Consider the following 18,541-nt stretch of genomic DNA (forward strand, 5'->3'; position numbering starts at 1 on the left):
CACAGGTGTCAAAATAATCTGTTTATGAGGTAAACAAGCAACAAGAAGGACAGGCCTATGATATTCAGATCTAATTGACTAGACATGAATAAATTGCAAAATTAAACTATTTTATTTGTAGTGCTAAAATTTGGAAGCATGCTATGTCTGTATAGAACCAGGCCAGTCTAAACAATGGTATGATATGAGTGAAGCCACTCAACTCCACTGATGAATGCCCAAATTTAACATTTTGATATTAGTAATCTCTGAAAATTAGCGATAAAAAGCTTCAAATTAAATTTAGGAAAAAAAAAATCAAACAAACTCAATAAAGAAAATGTGGAAAAACTGGGTGCTTTCAGTCACTTTTATACAATGATTTTGAAGTTATTAATGTAACCCTCAACCTGAGAAAACTGATTTAAAAAAAAACAAAACATGTGACCATCACACATGATGAAAAGAACTGAGAGGGAAGGGAAACAACTCTTAGCTATATTCATGTATTAGATAAGACCACTTCAGTTGCCTCCCATGCTAAGTTAAGAGACATAATTGGTCATTAGTTTCAACTTACTTTTTTTTATGTCATACTGCAGGAAATACATCTGAGAATTTTAGTTGTCTCCATTTAAATAAGGAACAGACAGAATTCTGATATCATACAAATGTACATAAACCAGAACTGTCAACAGGAAGGGGGAAAACCCATCGTAATATTCAGTGATATATATGAAATAAGAAGACTTTGGTTGTCTCCCTTGACCTGGTTTGTTTAGTCACTTCTTGTCTAAAACTGACATCTTTATCCTATATCCACATTTTTTACAATCCTCTGAATGACCGAGATCACACTTATTATACTTGCAAACACTCCAAATACAATGATGAAAATGTCCTTGAACTTGATGAAAACATTGAGTTCATTCCAACATAAGCGTAGATGAAATAGACATGGTAAAATAAAAGCTAACACTGAACTTCCAACAGCACCTGTTCAAAAAATAAATAAATAATAATAATAATCATGTAAAATATTATCAAACAAAATAAATTATGATTAACAATGTTGAACAATACAATTTCAAATATATATATATTTTTTTTTGTTTCATAATATATTTATATAGATAGTTTGACTAGACATATATACTTATTTTTTAAATTAATACAAAAGCTAATCTTACTATATTTAATAATTGATTTACTTGTAAATCTACGTTCCCTACATAAAGTAAAGAAAAGTATTCCAAAAACTCAAAAGTATTTTTCCCAAAGTTTTTAAGCTGAAATTCCTCACTGATTTTTTTTTACTTCTTGTATCTTCTTGTATCAACATTTTGAAAAATACGGGCAAATAAAATGTTTATTATTCATAACAAATGTGAACAATGTATCATATAAACAATTGCTTCTTCATTATTGACAAAACTACCATCCTTATTGGCGTCATCTTATTGGTGAGCAGCATCGTCTCTTATGGAATGCTTTTTATTTTGGCCTATGGAAGGAGCTGCTATTATTAGCAGTTAATGTCATGTTGTGTTAATTCGTTTTTTTTTATTTGTAAAAATCAAGTTAACTTAAAGTTGTTATATTTGTATTAAATAACTTTATGTAAAAAGCATGTGCATTGTGATATTATTTTTACGAAATTGCTGGCTCAGTTCAACAGCTTGCCCCTTAGCTTTATTGGCAACACTAAAACCCGGATTTTGAATATTGTTGTGGTCTACATTGATGCCGTATTCTTTTTCATTCATTTATATATTTTCAAAATTTTCCTACAAGAAGAACATTCACCTGCAAATGAGTATTAGGATAGGTAATGGAACTGTTGTAATTACACAATGTATATACTTAAAAGATTTTCCATGAATTCTTTCTTACTCTAATGCTGTTATTGAAATTCATAAAAGGCGAAACATTTTTAAAAGAACTTACCAACAAAAGCACCAACATAGGCAAAATTATCTTTTAGTATAACAGCTAAACCACCAGCTAACACTACAATACCTATACGTAACACATTTCTCTTCCAAGCTGGTACCTAGAAAATATATATCAATAACTCTATGACTGCTGTCAACAGCAATTATGACAATACCACCATAATTCTATCCCTTCACATGTTTTATATCAACATCTTCATATCAACTGGTCATATTTGCTAAAATTGCTCTGTTACATTTGATGTAATTTGTCCTCTTAATTCAATGGCCTGGCTTTGTGCACCTAACCAGTCTATGTAAGTAAACAAAGGTTTCTATATATCAAATTAATCGTTAGGAACTGCAGTTAATGAAACTGCATGTTGCACTGTGCTAACCAGTGTCACAACATTTTTATCCAAGATGGAGTCAAAGACGGACACTGTCTGTTTCCTGTTAATACTTTTGGACATTTAACTAACATTTTATTGGGAATCAATTATTTAACTATTTCAGGCACAATAAATAAGGCACTCTCGTAGAACCACAGCTAGCTAGGAAAGAATCCAAAAGTCAGTGACAGTATTCAAACTACCTGCAAGGAGGAGCAATAATATATATATACAACAAGTCTACATATGTTTTTGTTCATTATTGTGCCATCATTTTGTCTATTTTCATTATTCATTTTTCAATCTCTTCACTTGCCAAAGTTTTTAGGTTAGGTAAAACATTTCTTTTTTTGACTCACATTTAATGAGTTTGTGAGTATTAATTTGTGAGCCATGCATGCATGTTGTAGTGTTAGTTTTTGTGAGACTGCCTGAAATTCATAAAACAATTAAAATTAAAGTTATCCTGTAGCAACTTACACTATCTGGTACATGTGCAACAAGATTTTCATGACCTAATGTAGGAGTTTTATCATGTGGCATCAAAGCTTCATCCTCCCCATCACTCTCTAATCTTCTATATACCTGCTTACTAGGACCACATATTCTACCTATCAACAGAATCAAACAGTATTACTATACTAATATAAAATCCTTTAAAGGGACTCCACTAAGGTTTTTTGACATGAAGGGGCTGGAAATAATTGTTAAAAATTAATGTTTCATTTGATGTAGGGTTAGACTAATACTTGTGTGCAAAATTTCAGATCATTTGCTCACTCTGTTTTCGTGAATAATTATTTTAATTGTGAACAAGAGCTGTCGGTAGGACAGCAACGCTCGACTATTCTAAGTGCTTGATAGTAAAAAAAATGCTTGATACAGTTACCTCCTCCTGTTTACAGGTTGAGGTCATGATGGTGAACAAGTGTGCAAAGTTTCAAAGCCATATGTCAATGGACTTTGAAAATATTTGAACTATTACAAAAACTTTAACATAAATTCTAAGTCGAAAAAGGGGCATAATTCTGTCAAAATGCTTGATAGAGTTACCTCCTCCTGTTTACAGGTTGGGGTCATGATGTTGAACAAGTGTGCAAAGTTTCAAAGCCATATGTCAATGGACTTTGAAAATATTTGAACTATTACAAAAACTTTAACGTAAATTCTAAGTCGAAAAAGGGGCATAATTCTGTCAAAATGCTTGATAGAGTTACCTCCTCCTGTCTACAGGTTGGGGTCATGATGGTGAACAAGTGTGCAAAGTTTCAAAGCCATATGTCAATGGACTTTGAAAATATTTGAAGTATTACAAAAACTTTAACGTAAATTCTAAGTCGAAAAAGGGGCATAATTCTGTCAAAATGCTTGATAGAGTTACCTCCTCCTGTCTACAGGTTGGGGTCATGATGGTGAACAAGTGTGCAAAGTTTCAAAGCCATATGTCAATGGACTTTGAAAATATTTGAAGTATTACAAAAACTTTAACGTAAATTCTAAGTCGAAAAAGGGGCATAATTCTGTCAAAATGCTTGATAGAAGTACCTCCTCCTGTCTACAGGTTGGGGTCATGATGGTGAACAAGTGTGCAAAGTTTCAAAGCCATATGTCAATGGACTTTGAAAATATTTGAACTATTACAAAAACTTTAACGTAAATTCTAAGTCGAAAAAGGGGCATAATTCTGTCAAAATGCTTGATAGAGTTACCTCCTCCTGTCTACAGGTTGGGGTCATGATGGTGAACAAGTGTGCAAAGTTTCAAAGCCATATGTCAATGGACTTTGAAAATATTTGAACTATTACAAAAACTTTAACATAAGTGGTTACGCCGACGCTCGGGTGACCGCAATAGCTCTACTTATTCTTATCGAATAGTCGAGCTAAAAATGACCAGAAATTAAATAGTGTTGCAAAGCTTTTCACATTTCATCAAATCAAGCTAGGATAGTGCAAAAAATAAGATTTTCAATTTATTTCTGAGTATAATTCTTATATGCATATTTTTCTGTTTTAAATGCCCAAAATAATGTATGTAACAATTTCAAATTTTATGTTTTTAGGCTTTTGGACCTCAGTGGAGTCCCTTTAAATAATCAGTTTATTTTAATTATTTGTTTTCAATTAAAGTTTTGCATAAAACAAATTTCAATTTTTCATAAATGAAATTAAGAACATGTCTATACCACAAAAGAGCTTTATATTTCTTAGTGCCTAGAAGTGAAATAAGAACAGATTCTATCAATCTCCAGGGGAGCAGTGGCCTAGTGGTTAAGCTGTCTGCCTCTCGACCCAGGGATCATTGGTTCGAGCCCTAAGTTGGTCACGATCATGTTTCCCCATATGACACACCAGTAATGGTTGGTTTCAGGAAGCACACTCAAAAGTGATTTATTAATATAAGTTGCAAGAACTTGTTTCCCAATTGAGATTAAATAAATATGTTTAAACCATCTATCAATCTTTTATCTGGTTTATTCTTTAGTCGCAATATGATTACTTTAATATACTAGCATTGAATTTTTAAATCAACTTTACATTTATGAAAGAAGAATATGATATGAATCAGTCAATTTTTTACCTTCACTGAACAGATATTTCTCAATAATCTCTATCACAGGGAATATTTGTAGAGGGAATGTCAAAAGAATTCCGAGACAAATTCCGATATTAACAGCCACTGACACCGGATTTCCTGCGGGAATATTTTGATTCAACATCTGATGTACATTGACACCGTACTTCATGTAACCCATTATACCAAAACAGCCTAACACCACGGTCAGGAAGAGGATCGCACCATGCAGAAAGGCAGAAAATAAATGTCTGTTACCCACCATGCTCGACTCCACTGGTATCACCTAAAAATAGAGGTTAAATGTGACTTGGTAAGAAATTGGTTACTTTAAACAGTAGACTGTGAAGTGAATTGTATTTTGATATTTACACAGTAAAAATATCAAAATATAATTTCACTGCAGTCAAATTATATTTGAATGTTGATGATATGAATATATCATAGACAAATAGACTAGAAATTTTGTCAGGTGTACACTCTATAGTAAGTTAAAAGTTCATGTACATGATTACTGGAAGCAGATAAATATTTACAAAAATGCCGTGTTAACAATGTGACCAAACATGACCTACAAACTCATTTTTCATGAACTTTGTGATGTCATAGTTTTATGAAGTCATGAATGATAAGCACATGACTTTACACCTCAATATCAGTGAGAATGACTTATAACTTAAAACATGTAGCTGTAATAAATATTTTCTTGTTTTGTGTGTAAGATCAAATTACAATGTACATTTCACATGTGAACACCAGCGGTCACATTTTTATTTTGCAACTGTATCTGGTGCTCACTTAGTGAAATATACTTCAATCCTACATGCACAACAAACAAATATCCTTCATTAGTTTTGGTATTTCTATTTTTGGGTGTCTAGTGATTTAAATTTTATACATGTATTATAAATTGGTACAAAATTTCTTATCATCTGCTGCTATCAAAAAAAAGGCTGTAATAGACTATACCAGTTATCCTTAGTTTCCATAAAATATCAAGCAATCTCTTTTCATATTAAGACAAAATCAGTTAACTTACAAATAGAACTGGGCATAACAAAATTGCAGGTTTTTTTCCCTTTCTATAGTAGGGACAGTTTAAGGACTGCTTACCACCTAGGAAAATTCTTTAAAATCATGCTGATTTTCCATAAAATTCAATTTACATTAAGTGTTTTCTTCCCGTTTTTGCAAATTTACTAATAAATTTATTTACTTTTGAGATAATATTATCTATGATTATAATTACTACCTGTTTGGAAAAAAATTCTATAAAATATCATGTCTATTTACAAGTTATGCCCAATCATTAATAATTTCCTTCAGAGTTGTGACCCAAGTTTAAAGTGACATTATGCTCATTTTCCATTGTCAAGTTGAGCTGAATTGACTATATATTTCAAACAATTGACTTTTTCAATGATGAGTGACCAATAGTGGAAAATCTTTAGGATAAAATATAAATCTGCCTATCAAGAATAAAAAGACTTCCCTATTTATAAACATGTAGAACATTACAGGTAAATTCTGATGAATATTTACAGTAGTTTCCACGTGCCAAGTGAGTTACTTATCAATCATGTGAAGTAAATTATAAAATTGAAATGAATTATGGCAAAATGTAATTTTACTTTGACTTTCACCTGTTTACTCACTTTATACCCTTGGATGGGCATAATGTCACTTTAACGTCAAGTAGCATAATATGTCTTCTGGATTGTACAGTTATTTCAGACAGCAATTCAATTAAACCATTTACTTTCTGAATTCTATGAACAACATGTAAATATACCATACATAGATGCATTAATAAATTTACAGTAACTTTGCCAAAAACAGAGTGAATGTTTCAATTAATACTTTTCTATAAATACTAAATTATCAATTTAATCTGTTTCGAAGTTTACCTTAGTTTGCTAATTAAATGTTTAGTTTTGTTAAGTTTATTATGACTATTACAAAGTTTTATTCATTATACATTGTACTTAAATTGATAGAAATATGTATTTAAAATTTTCTTTAATAAATCATGCATATTATCAAATAAATAAAAACAACAATCAAATAAAGAAAAAATATTAAAGATTTGTTTTAAGTTTAAATTGTGAGATGATAATTATAATATCAATATAATGTATATAACATTAGTCATCAGTTTTAGCAAGACATATTCTTTTAAACATAGGAAAAAAATTAGCGTTCAAATATGATTTGAATTCATAAATGTATTTATAAACATGAAGCATTATGTACATAGTATATGATTATTGATATACATGTTAGGTGTTCATTCACCACAAATATATGCCTGAAGCCTGACTTTATATATAAATGAGCAAATACCATTTATGTTGAAATTAAACCTGACCATGAACTTTAAATACAGTGATTTGTTTGTACTTCTTAACCCTTTACCATGATGCTAAGTATCTTAAATTGACTTGCCCATCTTTTAATTTTGACTATTTGTAATTTATAGGGAAAATATCAAAATTTGTACCGACTGAATGGCAAGACCATGATCAGAAAGCAAGGATAAGCTGGCTGATTTTAATCTGCACTGGTTGTAGAACCGAGTGCTGCCTGCAGGCTGAGGTTAAGAAACAACTTCTGTTTTAACAATGGGGAAAATAAGCTGGACAGTAGAGGTGTAACGATTCATCGATGCATCGATACATCGTGATCTGCCCTTTCCTCGATGTATGCATTGTAATGAATTTATAAATTCCAATATATCAGGATATAAAAATGATAAAACCCAACATACCTATATGTCAAAATATATAATATAATTTTATATATACATTCACTGGGAATTAGCGAGAAAGCATTACTTTAATAATAATATAATAACAACAACATTATCCATTACATATTATCATAATCATCATCATCATGTTGTTGTTATTATTATTATCTTTTTTATTATTCTAGATAACTTGCTGGCTAATTAAAGTAATGCTTTCTCGCTAATTCCCAGTGATTGTATATATAAAATTATATTATATATTTTGACATATAGGTATGTTGGGTTTTATCGTTTTTATCTGCTTTATATTGTAGAAATATAGTTCTATTTTTAATACCCGCTGTATCTTTTTGATCCATATCTATTTGTTAATTACTTTACATTCACGTTTTTGCGCAAATTTGTCACTTTGACGTTGGTGTCCTAACGGACGTGACGTCAAATACTTTGTACGTTATTCTGATGAAGACAACAGTCGAAACTAGTAAAGATTAAAGAAATATGTGTTGTTTTGGTATATTTTAACTAATATATCAGGATGCAATACATATTTCAACACTCGATGCATTGATATAGCGGGAAAGTATCGCAATACACTAATAGTTATGGTATAATGAAAAATACCTTTAATCCTTAAGTAAAAAGTAAAAATCCTTAAGTAATAAGTAATGTAAATTGTTGAAAGATCAAAACTTGAAAATAAGTTATAATAACAAATTGAAGAGTTTATAGAGTTATATTACATTCGTAATTATGTTATGAACAAATGACCATGTTTTTTTATATAGATAAGGTCTGAAAGTCAGTATTGTGATACGTATTGCATCGAAACATAAGAATCACAATATGCATCATATTTTATCAAAGTATGCAATACATATCGTGAATCCCATCGTTTGGAAATGCAAGTATCGTGACAGAAAAAATGGCAATGCACAGCCCTACTGGACAGCTAGGTCAAGATCTGAGTAAATATCTGACTATTTACCTTCTGAGGACAAGACACATTTAATGTTATTAATTAAAAGCCATGAAAAACTGCATGAAGTATTAAGAATAAAGCATTTGAGGGGAATCAATAAACAGATTAATTTCTGGCATTTGATTTCATCATGTAGCAATAAAATTGAAAACAATGTTTGATAAAACAGTCAATGGCACCTTTTTTTAACATCTACAGAAGCACATGGATGCATTTTAAGCCCAAGCCCATATGAGAAGGGATTAAATTAGTCGAAGTGCTCCAGGAGATATAAATGCATACATGTAAAAAAGGTGTATTATCACTATTCTTCCATAAGTCTACATACATGGATAGACACATCTGTATACATAGATTAAACCACATTACATTATCTGTATTTCATATAACGTAATGATTGCATGTGCCCCAGATCAATTTCATTCCACAATTACATTTTGATAATAAAACTTAGTAGCGTGGCTGTCATTGCATTAAGCTGTTTACATTGCACCCTGAGTCATGCATTAAAATCATGCAACAACAGCGTATGGTCACGAGTATCTATAGTTAATTAATTTTTACTTCTCCATTAATGCATAATGATACATGTACTTTGTGCACAGTTTTTATGCAAGTAATTGAACTACTACAATAAATCATGTTTACCAGTCCAATTCCTTCAAAAGCTCCAGTAACCATTCCAAAAAATACGGGAAATCCTTCAATACGAAACTTTATAATACTGTCACTTATCTTGAAATCTGCAAATAAGGCAAACAGAATACAATAATATTGAGGCTTATTCTTGGAAATATAAACTCATAAATTATGAGAAATTATCATAACACAAGCAGTTTTAAATGCCAGTGAACACGGAATTTCTATCTTAATATAAGTTAAATATTTTGTCATAGTAATGCATTCCCAAAACGAAACAGAACTGGTAAGACAGTCAGTAGTGGTTGACTTGACTGTACCTAAATTAGTATACAGGCATACACTGATTGATCTAGCCAGAAATTCTACTGTTGGCTCTTCAGTTTTTAGTTGTTCTTTTTTTTAGACACACTGACTATTAAGTTCATATGACTACTTTTTGAGCCTAACTGGTGTAGGAAGACCTCAACTGCGACCCCCATGCCTTGCTTTACATACAACTTGGTACTTGAGTAGAACAACCATCTGTAAGATTTCAAAATCCCTGGCAAGATTCCAACCAACAGCAATGGAAGTCATGTGATTCAAAATCAGTGACCTTCACAAGTAAGCCACAGAGGTCCCTCAATTTTAGTTCAATATTGAAAACCCTTATAATTAATATAGTGGAAAGCTCCACATTCAAAACAGGGCAAATCCATTACTCAAATTAGGTAGAGTTAGGTTAATTAACAAGTAAATGATGTACACTTACCAATTAAAATAAACACCAGTACTGATACACAGCCAAATAAGATTGAGAAATTTGCTATCATGCTGATGACTCCGAGGTATCGAACATTTCGTATCAACGCAAACAAAATGAACACAACGATCGGACAGATTACTAGAATCTTCAAGTCTGGAGCAGTGTAGACTAACTCAGGAATTAATGTCCATGGTACGCTAGTCGTCGCATTGGTAATTGGTGCAAATGTTGATGCATTTGGTGTAATTGTGGTAACATTCGGTGTAATTGTGGTAATATTTGGTAGTATGGTGGAAGCATTGGGTGCTAAAGTGGTAATATTAGGTAATATTGTAGTTACATTCTGTAACGTTGTTGAAATATTTGGAGTAACTGTTGTCAGTATAGGGGCTAATGTTGAAATGAAATTATCTGTCAAAATATCAGCTGAGTAGGTGTCTAATATATTGTCATGTGACGAATATTCTGTCCACGTGAGGTTTCCGAATTTTATATCATTATCATGTACATCTTTACATATTCTTTCATGTGTTTTATTGTCACTGAAACATAGATGTACAGGAAATAAGGAATGTAGGGTATTTCCAATAAATATAAAGTAGTTCACACAAAATCCAAACTGTGTAAGCCCGATACAGAAATTGACTATTCCAACACCTACACTTCCAAACGCTAAATTTCCAACATCACCATAGCTCATATTTTTAGTGATATTTTCGTGGATATCAGCATGGTTTAAAACTTCAAAATCACTATTATCTTCGCTGTCCGTCTGCGTTACACAAGGTGTACCCTCGTTGTTATCATATTCATCATCATCAACGCCAGAATCTCGTGGAGTGCTGTTACAGCTATAGTTGTCTCGTTGCCGTGAAGCGCCATCTGGTGTTTTATTTGTATGTTTCTTTATCATACCTTTGATGCCATGGTGTTTGGTTTTCACGATGAGATGACAACAATGGTCAGTGAGGAAGGCAATCACAAACATACCAACTATTCCAAGCTGAAATTATACACATTAAAAAGGTAAGATTAACATAGATCAGCAGCTGCTGTATTACATGTAGAACTTAAAGCAGCACACCTCCATTTTAATTTTCATAAAAATTTGAAAATGTATTCAACAGTATAATATTGTGAAGTTACCAAAAGGATGCAATTTACACATTATCAATGGCACTTACAACCCATAGACGTCAAAATATGCAAAAATAGCCCTTACTGCGTTAGTAACTCAGTAGAAATATACATGTAGTATAAATACTGAAAAATTGGTCATTTATTACATATAACATGAAAAATTTTAGCAGAATTTTGAACGTTTATACTTTTCCTAAAATCTTAGTAAATTTTCTCAGGTTTGATTTTATCTTAATATTTTTGTTCATTTTGAGGCGTGCAGCTTTAAAGTATAAAGCACTCTAATCTATAGTGATAAGAATCAGAATTTACACATAACATGCTGAATTTCTAAAATGGACTTGACCAGCTTCCATTTTGGAACTGTCCATTATCAATTTTTGGGATATCAAAATGAAAATTTACAGTTAGTTAGGCAACATTTTACAGCCTGGTTTGACTGCACAGAATCTGATGTACAGACTATGTGTTGGTGTCAAAGGTTTATCAATTTTTGTTCCAGCAGGTTAAGGATTAAGAAATCAAATTAAAGAAAATTATAATTTGTTAACTGTGTGAAAATAAATGGGGATATGAAGAACAGAACATTTTATTCTGTTACCTTCTGATAACGAAAAGAGTGTAAAATTTAATAGCACAGACAGTTCAAGTCTTAACTTTTCTGAGAAACTAATTGTGACTGTTTTTAAAATTCATATTGTATATTTAACCTGTTATAGCTTTAAACCCTTAATTTGCCCCTGATTTTCATCCAAAACATTTAATAACACAATAAATATATGTATATGATAACAAATAACATAGAAATTTAATTATTTATTACTATTACTTCATATTGTTTGTTTGTTTGTTTGATTGGGTTTTACGTCACATTGACGTATAGGTCATATGGGGACGGTCCAGCTTTACTGGTGGAGGAAGACCTTGTGCGCCCTAAATCCGTGCATAATTTCAGACACAAACAGGCACTCAAGTAGAACCACCGACATTCTGTAAGCTAGCTGGATAGCTTCCTTACATGAAAGAATCAAGAGTCCCGGTAGGTATTCAAGCCCAAAGCAGTGAGGGGCAAGTAGTTTGAAGTCAACAACCTTTACCACTCGGCCACGGATGCCCCAGTATTAATACAACACATAAAACTTCATTTTGTTTAACTTTAACTTGAATGACATTTCAACAACAGTATCATTCTGGTATCTGAATCATAGATGTAAACACTTAATCTGCTGTGATTCACTAACATAGGCAATTGTGGGGTTGAATTGTCTAAAATTTGAAAGGGTTTTATATCAGTGTAAAGAAACACTCTACTTTCTGTGATCAGAACTAAAAGGTGCATTTAAATCACAATGACTCATAAACATTGATTTGCATAAATTTTCAGATAATTGTACAGTGGTTTTGTCCCTATACTGTGTATGATTTTACTTCTAGACTGTGCATATAATGAGTATATCTGCTAAGTGACACTGATCTGGTGGTACATATTGTACCTTCTTTATGTGTGTGTCGGTCCATAAGACTTTTGTATATAATGTGGGGGATGACAGAAGGGTGTGAAGGTTCAAGGTCAAAGATCAAAGGGCAAGAAATTTGGCACAAAAAAGACCTTGGAAATGTGAATTTCACAAAATCCTATTGAAGGTAAATTCATGAAAATGGTAAAAAGTATATCTTATGGTTGGGAAAAGGATTGGGTAAATCAACATATAAGTATATGGATGGATATTTCTTACATGTACTCAAAATCAATGCACTGCATTCCAGCTGTGAACAGTGAACTTTGTCAAAACAATAGCACTGTTATTTTCTCTTTCACTGTAAATGGGATTGAGTATGAAACATGTGTACTTAACAACAGGAAAAGAAATAAGTTAACCTTAAACAGTGTTAAACCATGACTATGAAAATTGTGTGCTGTAATGCATAATATCTACATGTATATTAAATACCTGTAAAAAAATTGTAAAAAGGAAATAATAAAATAATGTTAAAGTTTCATTTAATGAAGGTTTTATGTCTGCAAACTGGAACAACTCCCTCTAATTGTAGCAAACAAAACAATTAGATAATACATTATATGAACTGTACATTTGATAAACATAATAGTAGATAAGTAATAAACTGTCATTTGTTTGTTGTCAAGGAGTATTTTCCCCTACATGTTTCCATTGTAAGAAGAATATTATTAACAATCATTCTACAAAATGGAACAACAGATGTTGAAAAGAGAACAAAATTAATGATTTATTAAGTATCATGTACACATATTATGCTATGTATATATGGTATGTAAAAACAAGGTTTATGTAGTGAAAGATAAGAGTGGAAAATTTCACTATTACATGTAATGCCTCATTGTGCTTTATAATAATCATGTTGACTGGTTTATTGGTAGAATACTAGTAATGGATGTCTGTTGTTACACTGTGTTAACTATATGTAAGTTCAATATATGTAGGTTTTTGGTTCTCACACAGCAAAAAACCCTAAATTGTATTACTGACTTAACTGACTTGATAATGGCCTGTATAATAAATTACAAAAAATATTTTATTTCTTAAAGAGTATTTTAAATATATGATGTTGAAAAGCTTCCTTTTATGCCATACATGTAATTTTGTTTGCATTGCACTATTTTGCTTCATTTTGTAGACTTTAGTACATGTACTTCATTTTTGAACAGTGACCTATTGTATGATATCATATTGTGAAAACACTTAAAAAAACGTCCAAAGTACTTATACCATTACTGTTACTTACACCATGTACAGTAATTGACATGAGGTACTGTTATCATCTGCCATTGAACTTTGACATTCCATAATTACATACCGGTATATACATGTAAACAAACTAATGACCTCTTGCATTAAATCAAGTGTATGTATAAACTGGTACATAAAATATGAAACATGTGAATGAACATAATTTTGCAATTTTTTTAAATTCATATTTTGTTTGCATATAATATGAATATTTATTGATGTCTTAGTAAACTATCAGCTCAGTAGGCCTACAGTGTGCTATAAAGTACAAACCCTGTTCACAGGAGCTTGTGACCTGTTTATGAATATAATAAACTGGATTAATCCAGAAATAAACCAGAACAGAGTCAATGTTAAAGAGATAATAGAGTGAACATGTACCAGTCATTTCCGGTCACCATGGTGATGTAATTGGTCATGTGCATTTTTTGGTGCACCGGTCCTAAGTACATGTTTAGCAGATAATTTTTAAACTTTTTATCTTCATTTGCAACAAGAATATTCCATTTATTTATAATGAAATAATATCATAGTCAATATAAATGAAAGAAAGAAAATAAGAGAAAAAATAGAAATTTTGCACAAACTACAAAAAATCACTACAGAAGATTTACCAAAAGAAATAGTGCAGAAAAAAGAATATAAAATTGTATTTTTTTTTTCATTCTAAAATATCAAATCCCAACAATTTATGTGCTGCAGCAAAATAATTAATTAAACAAAAAAAAAAAAAAAAAAAAAAAAAAACAATATACAAGCCCTGCAGCTGCCTAGCTGCAAAATTATGTTCTTTCTTACACTATTGTATATTTCTCTTGTTAGAAATATCTAACATTTTTTGGCTTATCTGTAATTTACTTACAAACACTTTATTTTCAATAAACATTTTAATTTCCTCAGAGTTTCAATAAACATGCCACAAAGAAAGGAAAACTTACCCACAATCCTACTTGAGAAAAGGCATAAGCCACATAGAGGTAATTTGAGCCAATAAAGGCTTTTACCATGTTGGCAAAGTCTGCAAAATTGACATACCATCTTGGCTTTGGCCTAAAAAGGAAAATCAGAAATATGTCATTTAAAGTCAAAACTCATAAATTCAAAGGTTTAACTATATTTAGGCCATGTTTACTGACAGTTGAAATGTTTACTTTTAGAATCCATGACACTTCAAAATCTTCAAATGCCAAGTGATTTTTTTTCCCAATTTTCAAAGCAACCTGTGGCTTTCTGAAGGGGAAAATATAGTGCGTGAATCAGAAAAGGGAAAAATCAATTTAAATCATTAAAATATTTTGGGCTATGGGAAACAGCCTTTATTCCGCTGTAAAATGCAGCGAAGAAAATCACTGAATGACTAAAAAATGTGAGTAAAGATCTCGAAAAAATAAATTTTCAATATAACCTTTTTGAGATGTAGAAACATAACTTACCAAATATGTTTTCATTTGAACAGTTAAATTTCATAATCAAATAATTCACACAAAAAAGTTTACTTTTTTATCTCTTTATTATAAAGTAAAAACCAATAGCATGTGTTGTAGAGTCTACAAAAATGTTTTTCTAGATATCCTCAAAACTTTAAATTTTTAACAAAAATGTTACCAAGCTGTGTAAAATACTTTTTACAATCTAGGTTTTTTTATACTTGTCACTCCAAGAAAATGTGACAAAATCATACAGCATTATTTTATTTCATACATTCATGAAATTAAGTTTTTATTATTGCTTTCAGTGTACTATCAGTACATGTACATAAATCACACCAAGTTAGTAATAAATTCTATACTTAAATTCCTATAAATAAATTCAATAATTATTAAAAGAATTTTTGATCAGAACACTTCATCAACTTTTCAAGTTTCTACTTTTCCAGTATGTTTGTAGCTGAAGCTAAATCACAACTGTTTTCTTAACTTTTCATATCTATTGACACAGCTATCCCTGCTTTAAAAAGCTTGTAATTTTGGTGATTATTGTGGTACCCTGTAACTGTCATCCTACACAAGTGATTATGTAAACAGGTAAAAAAATCTTACTAAAATCCAGAGCAACAGATAAGCTTTAAAAGTGAATTGGGTATTACTCCATCATTTCCTTTGGAATTGGGTATTGGCTCCATTTAATTGGGTATTCTAAAACTCGATACCCTATGATTTCAAGATCAATTGGGTATTCAATTATGAAAATATGAATTTTATGGTTTCAATATCAATAAAATTTAAACTGTTTTAAAAAGGAAAATAGGATTAACAATTTACTAGAACTTTTCACAATTGTTTTATTTTATATATAAAATGCTCATGTTATGTTTCATAAATATTTTAACAATTTCGTTTTTCTGACTGATTTTTGATTATTTACGATTGTTTTGTTTCAAAATCATTTTCCCTTTTGTTACGACGCCATATTGCTTTCAAAGCGTCTATTGATACAGGTGGGACCTACTTATTGACGGTCTCCGCAAAATCAACGGTCTCTGCCGGTCTGTAAAGACCGTCAACCTGAGTAGACAAATCGACGGTGTCGCACTTTATTGATATGACTTAGTCGGTCTTTGGAGACCGGGGACCGTCGAAGACCGGAGACCATTGATTAGTGAGCATTGATTCGGGAATATTCTGATAGCATGCATATCGAAATAATTTGTCCAAAACTACGAGCGTACGATAGATTTATTTTGCGGTGATGAAAATGACAATACGCACGGGTTTTTAAGACAATTGCGTATTTTATTTTTTTTAATTGGTTTTGATACGCATTCTTAAAAAATCAATTGCGTATTTTATAAAATTAATTGCGTAAATACGCAAATACGCACCTTATCTGTTGCTCTGAAAATCTTTTTAAAAAATATATGCACAACAAGCATTGAAAAAGAATCAGGGTTCCACTCTCAGTCAGCTGCAAATTTTCACAACATGGGGCCATGACAATATGTAGCTCAGAGTCAGTTTAACACTAATATCTGTACACAATGGAAATAAAGTGGGGGACAGTATAGAAGTATTCACAAAAGTGAACAAATAACTCAAGCGGTACAGCTGTGAAACAGTATTCTGAGTGTCTTGGATTAAGTTGTAGCTGCTCTAGTCAGGCTGTACATCTTTTTCTCACAGTCCAAAAATTGGAACCATAGGTCCACTACTTGGATTCTTCATATTTACTAGATAAAATTGATTCCTGTTGAATAGCACAATATTTTTGTTTTGATTCAAAAGTTTTGAAGTAAATAACAACAAAACTGCTCTGCGGTAAATATTGTTGATTAACCCAATGTTAATTAAAAAATGTCACTGTTTTAATGTTTTTTAAAAAAGTCAAAAACATCATATTTTATTTAGTAATACATGTATGAAATATCCCAAAAGGTCATTAGATCTACAACTGTCTGATAAAATTATTCCCTTGAGTTGTTAACTTTGTCAAACGTTTTGATTAAATATTTTAATTAATACTGTCATTGTAAATTCACAGTATCATGGTATTCAACCAGAATTGAAGTTTTGCCATATTCACATTTTTTTTCTTTTCATAAATTATTAAAACAGCTGAGCAATTAAAGGGAATTCCAAAAATAGGCAACTGTTTTCCTTAGATAATACAATACAGGTTCAATCATTTTGTCAACATCTCTAAAATAATGATTAACATTTCAATGAAAATGCCTTTAAAATAAATGAGAAGTTTACTACCTTTCAATTTCTATCTTAACCCGCTGTTCATTCATTTTCCACTTTTGGTAAAAATGCCAACTTTTTCTCTCCTTGTTGACATCACAGTCCTTACATTATAACTTAAGAGGGATTTTGATTGGCTACAATGATTATCCTATGCCCAATCAACAGATATTTTACAATAGTATTTGTTAAATTCTGGTAAACGTAATTTAATATTTATCCGGTATAATTTTCCAGTAGGTTGAACATCACTAAATACTTAAGTTGAAAAGTTCTACAGTCACTTTAACAATACATTGTAATTATCAAATACTGGTAGACAATGTCTTTCATTTTTCCAATAAAAAAGATTATATAGTAGTTTATTTGCTTTATGAGCATTAGAAAAAGCAGGGAAAACTTTAGCACTTCAGCAATGTTTTGGTTGTGCCATACATTTGCATTTACACATATCAAGATTCATCTTAATTGTCTTTGATAATGCCCTACAGCTACATACAAATTTCCTCTAGCTTCATTGTGTGAATATAGCCAGGGTTATATTGGAAGGCTCTGATAAACCAACAAGAGCCACAGACTAGCCTAGGTCACGCTGAACCTTTCCTTATTGCTAAAGTCAAACACATCATAGGAAGAATATCATGGTATTAGAACACTCCTGCAAAGATATTTTCCTTTTAATAAATAAAAGTCAAATTTCATATTTGAACTCGATGGTCAAGGTCATTCAAAGGTGAAGGTCACATTTGAATTAAAGGCCTATTGTGCCTCAGAAATTCAACATTTCGATGGTCAAGGATTCAAAGGTGAAGGACACATTTGAATATTAAAGGCCTATTGTGCCTCATAAATTCTTTTTTTTTTTGTATCTAAAATATAAACATATACTTACTAAATACGATGATCTTGGAGTACATCATGTAGATGAAGGCTAGTTCCCACTAGCCTATAAACTC

The 18,541-nt window shown here is 31.1% G+C and overlaps 1 protein-coding gene across 2 annotated transcripts; it reads right to left on the reverse strand.

Moving 5' to 3' along the window:
- Positions 1 to 760: 760 nt before the first annotated feature.
- Positions 761 to 17,754, reverse strand: LOC132753950 (proton-coupled amino acid transporter 2-like). Of its 2 annotated transcripts, XM_060744522.1 has the most exons (8): positions 17,601 to 17,754; positions 14,844 to 14,955; positions 10,004 to 11,000; positions 9,259 to 9,353; positions 4,886 to 5,165; positions 2,786 to 2,916; positions 1,927 to 2,032; positions 761 to 975 (listed from the first exon to the last, which is right to left on the reverse strand). In XM_060744522.1, exons 1-8 carry the CDS (start codon positions 17,633 to 17,635, stop codon positions 788 to 790), a joined length of 1,944 nt encoding a protein of 647 aa, XP_060600505.1. In that variant the 5' UTR covers positions 17,636 to 17,754; the 3' UTR covers positions 761 to 787. The 2 variants fall into 2 exon arrangements, with proteins under 2 accessions (XP_060600505.1, XP_060600506.1); XM_060744523.1 differs by lacking the exons at positions 14,844 to 14,955; positions 17,601 to 17,754 and adding an exon at positions 12,874 to 12,978.
- Positions 17,755 to 18,541: the final 787 nt, after the last annotated feature.

This window comes from Ruditapes philippinarum, unplaced genomic scaffold (assembly GCF_026571515.1).
Source record: "Ruditapes philippinarum isolate M1 unplaced genomic scaffold, ASM2657151v2 ctg1909_1_1_1_1, whole genome shotgun sequence".
Taxonomy (NCBI): Eukaryota; Metazoa; Mollusca; class Bivalvia; order Venerida; family Veneridae; genus Ruditapes; species Ruditapes philippinarum.

Coding starts and splice junctions, on each gene's coding strand:
- LOC132753950 (XM_060744522.1), bottom strand. CDS start 17,635: ATGAATGAACAGCGGGTTAAGATAGAAATTGAAAG. Junction 14,956..17,600: donor GTTAAGATAGAAATTGAAAG/GTAGTAAACTTC, acceptor TTTCCTTTTTAG/GCCAAAGCCAAGATGGTATG. Junction 11,001..14,843: donor TTTCTCAAGTAGGATTGTGG/GTAAGTTTTCCT, acceptor GTATAATTTCAG/CTTGGAATAGTTGGTATGTT.